The sequence below is a fragment of the Megalobrama amblycephala genome, linkage group LG7 (genome assembly GCF_018812025.1).
Source record: "Megalobrama amblycephala isolate DHTTF-2021 linkage group LG7, ASM1881202v1, whole genome shotgun sequence".
NCBI classification, from domain to species: Eukaryota; Metazoa; Chordata; class Actinopteri; order Cypriniformes; family Xenocyprididae; genus Megalobrama; species Megalobrama amblycephala.
The window spans coordinates 12,725,347-12,737,576 of NC_063050.1; the positions used below are offsets into that span (position 1 = coordinate 12,725,347).

Consider the following 12,230-nt stretch of genomic DNA (forward strand, 5'->3'; position numbering starts at 1 on the left):
TTAAATAGGCCTACCCTATACTACTACTACTACTACTACTACTAATAATAATAGGCTAATTATTATTATTATTATTTAATATATGAATTGGAAATGCTAAATCCTCTTGATATCCATAGCTGATGCTTTTGACAATATCTCTGGAAACATATTGTCTATCGGCGCATCCCAGTACATGGGTTTATCGTGCATATTTCAAACGCATAGTGTGAGCAGTGGAGTCACGTCTCGACCATCGGACCGCATAGTGTGAGCACATAAATCGTGCGTTTTGGCTTTCCATCGCACGCGATCTACTCGTACAGTGTGAGTTGGTAACCTTGCTGAAATCGCACAGATATCGCACAGTGTATGCTCGCCTTAATCAGATATCGCTACAATGTGCAGTTACATGTATCTTCCTCTAGAGGGCGCTCAGGTCGGTGAGGCTGTAGAGGTGTGCAGTGACGCGCTGTCCGAGGTGCTGATCATTCACACAGTGTTTGTGTGGAAAGATCAGAGTCCTTGAGATGCCAGTAGACCTATAAGAGTAAACTATAAAAACATTTGTTTTTTTTTTAAATAAAGTGATTAATGATTTCAGTATAAGAAGAATGTCACTGCAACTTTGTCTTTCATCTCATAGTGTTTTTGCACCATCTTTGTAACCTACAAAGTCTTGTTCTGAAAGAGCTGGTGAAACTGGTCAAGAGCTTCTTCTTTTCGTTCAGCACATTGAGCTTCAGTTCACACGCCTCATGACATCAAACCCAGAAACACCTTCTGTAAGAGCCCGTTTGACTTTACACCGTGAGAGCATCTTGAGCTCAATATAGTTAAACACATTCACTAAATTACAGTATAGCTGTAGGATTACAGTCAATTATCAGTTATTAAATCCTCAAAACTTTGACTCTGTTTATGTGAAATATCTGCTGATTTGTGTTTGTGTTGATGATGTTTAGATGAAGTCAAAGAGTTTCTCAAGAGCTCCAGATGTTGGATCAGGATTTATCCTAAATCAGCATAAAAAGAAAGAAAAAGAGGAAGTACAGAGGAACGTCACATTGTCTGAGTTTCGATAGTATTTCAGCAAACTCATGATGAATAATGTGTTCAGTTCAGCTCCTCTGACTACATAATGTGTGTGTGTGTGTAAATCTGCACAAGTGTCATGTGACTGTGAGGGTTTTGCACTCATTCAGAGGAATTGCCATAAAATGTTAAGTGTGGTCAACTTGAAATGTAAAGCTGTACTAAGTGACAACTTGGTTATTTGAGTTGACTAAACTTAACATTTTAAGGCAGCATGAACACTATCTTTCACAGCAACAAAACCACAGTCTACCAAGCAGTATTCTCATGGACACGTCTCTTTCTTAACAAACACCCCTCCTTCTTCTCAACAGACTGCCACTGTAATGGAAAGAGCAGAATTCTGCTTCATAAACAGTGTAGAATTGTGTGATAAGAACTAGATGTGATTGCACACATGTGTATTAACAACATTAATTGTGCATTAACTCTAATAAAATAATGTTAACATAAATCAGTCAACTGGCGGCCCGCAGGCCAAATCCGGCCCGGCAATCATCTTCATCCGGCTCGAGGGAACCCCAGTCTCCCTCCTCCTCTTTTCCTGGCAGTGCGGCTAAATGTGGTTAGATATGTGGCCGCAGTGGCGCCTGCAGCTGTACGGATATATACGGCTGTTTGTGACATGCATGCTCCTCCGACTGACCTGAGAAACGTTTTCCGTGCGGATATTTCAGCAATTATGTGTGTCCCGTATCATAAACCAGTGATTCCAATCATTTGTGAATGAATCATTCTTTTGTCTCGATTCTTTTCTGTGAATTGGCCAAACGCGCTTGCATAACAATCTGAAAAGATTTGGATTTAGTCTGATTGTTTCTCAGTCAGTAACATAGACTGTAAAAAACATATGGACGCACCTTCACTCTCTTCCATTGTAGTAAATGAAGCCGCCAGTGTGTCTATACAGTGTGTCATCTTGAGTCTCGAGTCTGCGCATAGTGAACTCGAAACCCGAGTCTGCGCAGTACTGAGCGCAAAGTGGAGCCGCGATATCAAGGTCCCGCCCAAACTCAAAACAACTCATTATTTCATAATTATTTTGAAATAAACAGTTATGGCAATGTAGTAATTAAAGTTAAAGCTCCAATCTCCTCCCGAAGATCCAGAAAAAAGTCAGTTGGTGCTTCCGTCACTACTTCACTCAAAGAAGCGTGATGACGTCTCACCCCCCATTTTTATAGCATCAAATAATTAACTAAAACCAAACTTATTTAAAGAACCAGGGACGTGCACAGACATTTTGGGGGGCAGGGGCTCAAGTGGAAAAAAGGGCACTTCTCATAATTATTTATTCAAAAAATAATAAACCCTTAAATATATTAAGACAACTCTGACTTTCCCTCACACTCACGCAATTGTTTTATACTCCACAGATTTCTACAAAATAATCAGTTCACACAGAGACCATGGTCTTCTTTAGTATTCACTAGGTTTATCACAAGAGAAGTCAACAGCAACTATTTTCAAGTAGCTATATTTGGAATAAATGACTGGACCAAGGAGAGAGCCATAGTTTCACTAAAAACTGGTTTATTTTGCACAAATCAATAAATCGTTTTAATTTTTTTGGTGTTATTGGAATACTTCTTTCATGAAGTGGACAATTTTAAGATAGTGGTCCATTTTTGCTTCCATGTCTTTTACCCTAATGGAAAGAAAACTTTTAACCCTAACCCTACACATTTAGATTGAGTTTGTTTTAAGCCTACTACCCTCTGTCTGTTTGCATCTGTAGATTTCTTCTAAATTAACCAAAATAAGCTAATCTGTATATTTAAACACATCAAGAATTTTTTTCCCTGAACTGTTAATACATTATATATTATAACAAATGCCTACAGAGGGCGCTGAAAAAGCCTGCTGATTTTTGTTGTTAGACAGCACAGCACGATCAAAGCCAACCACCATGATTAAAAATATATTATTAGTTAAATAATAATATTCGGTCACTTCTTTGTGATAGAAATGCTACAGCCACGGTAATTTCTTCAACAAGAATATGTGGACATCAAACATGCAAAGACAGAGCAAGGTTTTAAACTTCTGTTGATGTATTATCCTTTGTAAGCGTAGATTTAAGAATAGCATTATGTAGCTAATGCTGTATTGTGATTTTTAAATAGTTTTAATAAACCATGCATCCTTAGAAAACTGTCTAATAATGTGGTTCATGGATGTGCGTCCATGGATGCTCCTCTTCTGATATTGACAGCCCAACTGATATCTTTACCATGGTTCAAAACGCAATGCATAGCACAATAAAATAATTGAAATTATAATATGACATATTTCATTAGTATCAAATCAGGCAGATGTGTTGATGGTGGTCAAACTATTAATGCAGCGTTAAATGTACATAAATAACCCTTAAATAGACAAAACTTTCAGGTTTGTAAACATAGGCTAGCCTACCTGAAAGAAATGCACGGTATGCATCCATCTAGGGCTTTTTTTCTTTTTCGCTTCTCATCGCCAGACAGCAGTTGCATTTTCGCGGGAATAGTTGTCACAAGTTTTCAGCCAGCAGCAAACTCGAGGTGAGGTGAGGTGAGGTGGGGCGCGCGGGCATGAGTGAGGGCATCTGAACTCGACAAAGCCGACCTGATACAGTATTTTTTTTAATTTGTTTTATTCAGTAAATATATTTCTTTGAAAGGGAAGCTGTGCGCAAACAGGAATATATATATTCATTTATTAAAAAAAAAAAAAAAAAAAAATCCTTCTCGAGGAAGAAAAAGGGCAGGTGCTCAAGCCCCTTTTTTGTCTATTTGTGCACGTGCCTGTAAAGAACGAACACCAGCATGATTAAAACTGCCTAATATGACAGAAATTGTCTTGGTAAAAAAATATCTGAAGTATAATTTAATTGTTTAGTTTGTCTCACGCCCCACTCGAATACATGGAGAGGCTGGGGTTTATGACCTATACTGCATCCAGCCACCTGGGGGCGATAGAGACGCTTTGGCTTCCCTTTTCAGGACTTGTGTGGCACACTTGGTCAGTAACAACAAATACAGGACAAATAGTGCTGTTTCATGCGTTTCACTAGTTTATTTTGAACTATGCAGCACGGCCCAGTGGATAACGGACGAAAGCTTAAAGGAGCCGCGTTTATTCCCGGTCACCATTATTAAACAGCGTTGCGACATCTAGTGAGAAGCGTTTCAATTCGACACACACCTCTTGTTTACAAACTACAAATCACTCGATGATTAAACTAGTTTTAAATCGGATGAAACCGCCTCAACATTCCCAACAAGACTGATGAGGAAACAAGAGAAACACTGTGTCATGAATGAAGACTTTTATATACGAAAATCACCACCCTTACAAACATTTACCATGAATGAACTGTAGTAAATTACCATGGCGTGTGCTGATCCACTTGCAGACTTTCTTTATTTTCTTGTTGGAAACAGCGTTTCTTCTCCTGTGGCGTTTATCAACTTATTCAACCATTTATCGTGTAAGGGTGGACCTCCTACAGGGCTTCAGGCTGTAAGCCGAGCGACTAAAGAAACTTTATCAGCAGGATGGTAGAAAACTGTACATTTCTTGTCTATTACCACCTACTGCAACTTATACCAATGACGGAAATAAGCGCAGTTACAATAGCAAAATATGTGGGAGAGCGTTGCTATAGTGTGACAATATTGTATTGCAATAGGGAGCACATTAATGTTAATACTAAATCTAAACTAGCACATCATTTGTAATTGAAAGGGTTTAATGACAATATCTGATTATGGTTACACTTAAAATAATTACAAAATAGATGTATGAGATGATAAAATCATATACCGATAATCGTTCCCAGCATGTATGTAAAGAGTTACACTTAACATAACTGAACTTTATTGAACACTGGCACAGTGTCAAACCCTGCTTAGAGTCGTGGCTCCTCAGTAGCGACCTCACTAAAGGCAGGCATACACTGTGCGAACTTTGCGCAAGAGTTATGCCGATGAAGACGTCTCAATCCCTTGTCAATTATTCACCAGCCTTTACAAAAAAAAAAAAAAAAGTAAAACCGACGAGCTTTCGGTGCATATTCTCTCAGAGACAACGAGAGATAAATCCTACTTCAACCTGATAACGGTATGCTATATATCATAATTTATTTTCTTAATATTTCTCTTGTGGCCCATAAACTGTATGTAGTGGGTGAAAAAATGAGAAGAGAAGTATTTCGTATTAAACAGGTTGTTTTTGAAGTGAAGCTGCTTTTCATTGACTGATTATTGCAGTCTGCGAACACATAGGCTACTGTTAATAATTTTAATTAAATGCCTTAAATTCATTTTATAAATGTCTTTAAATAATTTTCATTGAGGTGTAATTATAAGCTAATCAAATCTTGTATTATCCTCGCAGCGCGTCAGTTATGCGGTGATGCGCTATGAAATATTGCGGGCCAAATGAATTGTAGCTAATATCAATTTAATATTAAATAGGCCTACCCTATACTACTACTACTACTACTACTACTAATAATAATAGGCTAATTATTATTATTATTATTTAATATATGAATTGGAAATGCTAAATCCTCTTGATATCCATAGCTGATGCTTTTGACAATATCTCTGGAAACATATTGTCTATCGGCGCATCCCAGTACATGGGTTTATCGTGCATATTTCAAACGCATAGTGTGAGCAGTGGAGTCACGTCTCGACCATCGGACCGCATAGTGTGAGCACATAAATCGTGCGTTTTGGCTTTCCATCGCACGCGATCTACTCGTACAGTGTGAGTTGGTAACCTTGCTGAAATCGCACAGATATCGCACAGTGTATGCTCGCCTTAATCAGATATCGCTACAATGTGCAGTTACATGTATCTTCCTCTAGAGGGCGCTCAGGTCGGTGAGGCTGTAGAGGTGTGCAGTGACGCGCTGTCCGAGGTGCTGATCATTCACACAGTGTTTGTGTGGAAAGATCAGAGTCCTTGAGATGCCAGTAGACCTATAAGAGTAAACTATAAAAACATTTGTTTTTTTTTTAAATAAAGTGATTAATGATTTCAGTATAAGAAGAATGTCACTGCAACTTTGTCTTTCATCTCATAGTGTTTTTGCACCATCTTTGTAACCTACAAAGTCTTGTTCTGAAAGAGCTGGTGAAACTGGTGAAGAGCTTCTTCTTTTCGTTCAGCACATTGAGCTTCAGTTCACACGCCTCATGACATCAAACCCCAGAAACACCTTCTGTAAGAGCCCGTTTGACTTTACACTGTGAGAGCACCTTGAGCTCAATATAGTTAAACACATTCACTAAATTACAGTATAGCTGTAGGATTACAGTCAATTATCAGTTATTAAATCCTCAAAACTTTGACTCTGTTTATGTGAAATATCTGCTGATTTGTGTTTGTGTTGATGATGTTTAGATGAAGTCAAAGAGTTTCTCAAGAGCTCCAGATGTTGGATCAGGATTTATCCTGCATCAGCATAAAAAGAAAGAAAAAGAGGAAGTACAGAGGAACGTCACATTGTCTGAGTTTCGATAGTATTTCAGCAAACTCATGATGAATAATGTGTTCAGTTCAGCTCCTCTGACTACATAATGTGTGTGTGTGTGTAAATCTGCACAAGTGTCATGTGACTGTGAGGGTTTTGCACTCATTCAGAGGAAGTGAAGAGAGACAGGATGTGTGAAAACAGTTAAACTACTGCATTCAGATCATAGAGTCATTTTTACACACAAACACTGCAGATGAAAGTAAGGTAGGACAGATATATTTTACAATGCAAAAAACAAGTATTTCTACAGTTCCAAAAGAAAGATTATTGAATATGATATATTAAGTACTTGTTTCATATGTATCTCCTCATGCAAACAAAAGTTTTACATTTTTGTAATTGTAACAATCTTCCTCGTGTCTTCCAGAATGTTTCGTCTTATCTCTCTGATTTCTCTGCTTATGATTCCTGGTGAGTCTGAACATAATTCATATTTTCACACACACACTGAAGAAACCTCCATCTTTCAGCATGTTTTGTCTGTATTTCTGTATTTAATGACAGTTTAATGCCAAGAAAGTGTAGAGTTCACAGTTCTGCTAAACTGATACAGACACTTCAATGTGAACATCTTTAACTGTTCTTTCTCAAAGCAAACATCTTTCACATATTCTCTCACAAAGATTTAACAATAGTGAGCTCTACAGAGATAAAGCTTGTGTTTGACATCTGGAGACATTAACTCTCTTCTCCAGTTGTTCTTGTGTAGTTGAGATGACGGTCACACATAACCAGGAAGAGGAAGACCAACATTTAGCTTGCACTTTATAAAGTGTGAAAACTGCAGGCGTTTGACGGCTTAAACTGATGATGATTTTGTCATTTGTGCGTCGACACTGACACACTGACACTGCAGAGCGGTAAGAACATTTTCACCATTATTGTTTATGAGTTAAAATAATTCAGTAGGGCTACGACTGATATTTATCAAACTGTTTTAGGTGAATGTTGATTTGATGAAGTGATTTGAACTCCAGAAGCTCAATATCTGTTGTAGATTCATGTGTAAATATTGTGTGAAGCTCTTTAGACACACGAGGCCTGACATGAGAAACATCATCAGTTCACGTCAAGCCTTCAATGAGCCGTGAATTATTCTGAAATCATCATGTGCTTTATCTGTCAAATAGAGTTTGTGATGTTGTATAGAGATGAGGCTCATAATGTGATAATCGTCAGTTTTCTGATTGCAGAAGTCACTATGGTGTCGTCTCTCATAAAGTCTCTTCCTCTGATCGTAGTGATCATGACTGCGGGTGAGTCTTCAGTTTCACTCACTATACAGATATTTGAACAAAAGATGATTGAGATCTTCACACTTACAAACTGACATCAGTGTTTTACTGTCAGCTGACATAAAAATGGTCAAAAGTGAAAAGTTATTTGTTTAAAACACCTGAAAGTCTCTTCATTTCTCATCTCTGTGTTTCAGGGGTTGATGGTCAGCAGGATTGGGGAGTGAATTACAGCCCTTCATATGTTTGTGCATTAAAGGGAACAAAAGTGAAAATATCCTGTACTTTAAAATATCCTCATGGTCATGTGATCAGAACAGCCTTCTGGACCAAACATGTTGTAACTGATGGAGAATCACCTGATCTGTGTTCAGATCCAGAGGAGAGAGGAGGGATTCAGTGTTTGAGTGAAGATAAAGACACTCACAGCATCACTTTGACGAAAGTAACAGAAGCTGATAAACACGTCTACTACTGCAGATTTACTACAAACATTGATGGTGGAAATTGGACGGGGATTCCTGGAGTTCAGCTTGACGTCACAGGTAAAACTAGTGAAGTCTCAGAAATAGACCACAGAAACACACACACACACACACACACACACACACACACACACACACACACACACACACACACACACACACACACACACACACACACACACACATATTACCCATTCAACAAATTGAATTCACAGTGATCTAACAGTGTAACCTCACAACACACTCACTGTGTGCTCATACTATGGTCACAATGTGAGGTCACCACAGACAGAAATTCTATTGTTCTAGAATGTTCTGAGAACATTATATTAAGTTCTTGTAATGTTTTGAGCCGCTAGTTTTTGTTACCAAAATGTTCTCCTGAAAGGTAAGATAACATCCTCTAAAAAACATTCTAAACATGTTTAGTGATAACATTGATAGAACATCATCCCCTCACATTCTTATAAAGTTTTAGCGGGAAGTTTCCCAGCAGAGACTGGACTCCAACATTGTTCAGATGTCAAATTTTGGTTAAAAGTGAACATCGTGTTGAAGTCAAGCTCCATCGCCATTAAACAACTCCAAAAACAGCATTAGCAGCTTCAATTATTACAAACAAGATGGACTTTATTTTCATCATATGTGTACAGAAGTTCTTACTGACATTAAAATAGGTTTAGATGTTGAAGTTTGTTTGAAAGTAATAGTGTGGTTTGTGGTTAGACTTGTCGTTTTTAATGTTAGTTTTTCTCTGACTGCTGTAACTGTTTGTTATTGCAAGTGATCAAGTATGTTGGCTACTCTGGAGGATTCAATATATATATATACTGAGCACAGTAAGTTTTAAATGACTTCACCAAGACAAACACAAACCTCAAGAATCAGTGTTTGAATCTCAATAACAGTGACATTCTTCATGCCGCAATGCATTCTGGGTGCATCATACAAAACTCATCAGTGGCTCCCAGAATGCATTGCGGCATGAAGCACGTCATCACTGTTGAGATTCATACGCTGGATCTTGATGTCTGAGTGTGTCTAACTGAATCAGTAGTTCAAAATGTTTAGTGTGTTTTTAAAAGCATACAGATTTTCTTATTAAATCACTGGATCTCATGCTGTAGAAACATGTAATCAATTAAATGAAATAAACAATATATAATGATCTAGATCAGCTGATCAGAACACTACATGATTATTATATTTGTATCATCATCAGCATCAGCATCAAGTAGCTAATATCATCTGATCACATTTTCTCTTGCTTTTCTTGCTATAACAAACAGTTACAGCAGCCAGAGAAAAACTAACATTAAAACATCAACTGAATAAAACTAAATAAAACACTGACCACCATAATGGTAACATCAAATCAAACTATTATTTTCAATAAATCATCAACATCTAAACCTCTGTTAATTTTCAATAAGAACTTTTGTACACATATAACAGAAATGAAGTCAGTCTGGTTAGTAATAAGTGAAGCTGGTAATGCTGTTTGTGGAGTTGTTTAATCAGATCTTCAGAGATTTAATGTCTTTTATCTTCAGTTGATTTCATCTTTTTTCTGTTCTTGTTGTTTCTCTTTCCTTCATTGATTCTGCTTGTTAACAGCAGGTGTTCATCAGTGTCTGAATTCACTCACTTCTTTTCATTCACTCTGTCAAGTGAACTATATTAGTGAACTAATGTAGGGAATAGTGAATGAGGGTATAGGGTGTGATTTAGAACACAGCCTCTGAGTGTCGACTTTGAGCGCTGTTAACTCACAGTATATTGCTGTAGTATACTTTCTCGAAAATGTCAAATATTACCCAGAATGCATTGTTTTCTATGGTATATTTTTTTTAACAGTGTAGCAGTATTAGTATCAGTGAGAGTGGCCTTCATTCATATGAGGGTGCTCAACCACCAAAAAAAAAAGGAAAGTAAAAAAGTCTGAACTGCTAGTTCTGTAGTTGAACTGCTGTTCTCAAAAACTCTCATGCAAAGTCAAGATTTTCACTCAGTAATAAACTGCACTAAGTTTTCTCATCAAACAAAAAAGTTGTGAGGGAATGTTTTCTGATGTCTGAAGAACATCACCGTTCACATCTTCACATTTTGTGTTCAGTTTAACTGCTATTAAACATTTGCAAGCAGGATTTTTTTGTTGTTGCAATTTTTCTCCTTTTGCGTTCTGAAAAAAAAGGAGGTTGTGTGGCTTTAGAACAACACAAGGGTGACTGATTATTATTGAGTCTCACTTTAAGCTGACAGTGAATCAGTTGTTGTTGTTGTTGTTGTGTCAGACCTGCAGGTGGAGACACAGCAGAGAGTGAAATTGGGAGATTCAGTCACTCTGACATGTAAAAGCAGCTGCTCTCTGACTGAACAAACAACATTCATCTGGTACAGAAGCAGAGAGATATTAACTGATCGAACAGTGAATCAGCTTCATCTTCAGTCAGTCAGTCGTTATGATGCTGGAAACTACAGATGTGGTGCTGTAAGAGGAAATGAACATCTTCGCTCTCCACCTGTTTATCTCAAAGTAGATTGTGAGTACAAACTGATTCATTAACAGTGAAATATTTCACACACTTGGAATTTCTAAATTCCATTTATTGAATATGTAAATCTATTGTAGGCCCACAGAAATTGGGAAAATAATATTTAGTAGTGTGTTGTAAAAAGTGCAGAAGAAAATGAAAGTTTTCTGTGTTTGTTGCTGAAACTGTCTTTTATGGAGTCAAATTAATGCCTTAAAGTTTTGCACAAAAATAAAGTTTTGCAAAACACAAAAAAGAATTGAGCAATAAAAAAATGTTTTGCAAACAAAAATAAAGAATTGCAAAGGAAAAATAAAGTATTGAGCAGAAAAAAATAAGTTTTGCAAACAAAAATAATAAATTGCAAAATAAAATAACGTAGTGCAAAAATAAAAATATAATCAATTACAAAAATCAATGACAGCTGTAATCCTATTTTATCTTTGCCACATATTTTTCATGCTCAAACCTACTAAATCATTTGCAACGCTCATTTTATTCTGCGTTTCAGTCAAGCGTGCGCTCACGATACTGGTTTTCTTTTGCGCTGCATTTTTCTGTGCGGTTCTCTTTATGGCACTGGTTTGACGTGGGGGTGGAGTCAAGAAACGGGGGCACGCCCCCGCGAAATGCATTGGAGGGGAACGTAATCAGCGACAGGTGAAATAATTCTTTGACATGGTTAAAAATAATGAATGGTTTGTTTTTGTTGGTTTGTTTAGCATATGTTGTCGCCAATTACGACCCCCTCCAATGCATTTCTTATAGTAATATGACCTGTTGTGCTCTGTCTCACTGCCTGTATCCACTTTTGTGTCCTTAAACATTCGTTTTTTGGGGTCGACAGCTTATAAAAACTTATTTCTGGGTTTTTTAGCTTGTTAGCTGTACACCTTGTCACACAGCAGCTTTTAGGCATTGTTCTGTTTTTTGTAATGAGTCAGAAAAGACAAGGAGGCAGCCTCACGCATTACAAAGTCAATAGAGACGGTTGGATTGTTTTTCCCCCGGTGGGCGTGGTTTTCAGATTATAATAAATGCGCTCTGTCTCTATGCTTGATCTGTTCTGTTGCGATCTGCGTCTCCTGCCGATGACGTGTTTCGCGGGGGCGTGCCCCCGTTTCTTGACTCCACCCCCACGTCAAACCAGTGCCATAAAGAGAACCGCACAGAACAGTGCAGCGCAAACGAAAGCCGGTATCGTGAGCGCACGCTTGACTGAAACGCAGAATAAAATGAGCGTTGCAAATGATTTAGTAGGTTTGAGCATGAAAAATATGTGGCAAAGATAAAATAGGATTACAGCTGTCATTGATTTTTGTAATTGATTATATTTTTATTTTTGCACTACGTTATTTTATTTTGCAATTTATTA

The 12,230-nt window shown here is 37.5% G+C and overlaps 2 protein-coding genes across 11 annotated transcripts in view; both read left to right on the forward strand.

Moving 5' to 3' along the window:
* The window catches only part of LOC125271688 (sialoadhesin-like), a 105,567-nt gene that overhangs the window by 66,929 nt on the left and 26,408 nt on the right, over window positions 1-12,230 (forward strand). The window lies entirely within an intron of this gene.
* The window catches only part of LOC125271687 (B-cell receptor CD22-like), a 32,151-nt gene continuing 25,107 nt past the window's right edge, over window positions 5,187-12,230 (forward strand). For 2 of the 8 annotated variants that reach the window (XM_048195844.1, XM_048195842.1), the window contains exons 1-3: window positions 5,187-6,288; window positions 6,469-6,805; window positions 6,969-7,012. Coding sequence is in view for 6 of the 8 variants with exons in the window: in XM_048195839.1 (XP_048051796.1) it covers window positions 7,803-7,857; window positions 8,034-8,381; window positions 10,616-10,864 (652 nt within the window). In the remaining 2 variants the exon portion in view is untranslated. Of the gene's footprint in view, window positions 6,289-6,341; window positions 6,806-6,968; window positions 7,013-7,296; window positions 7,462-7,780; window positions 7,858-8,033; window positions 8,382-10,615; window positions 10,865-12,230 lie in introns of those variants that run through there. The other 6 variants (XM_048195840.1, XM_048195839.1, XM_048195837.1 and 3 more) reach the window with 6 other exon arrangements.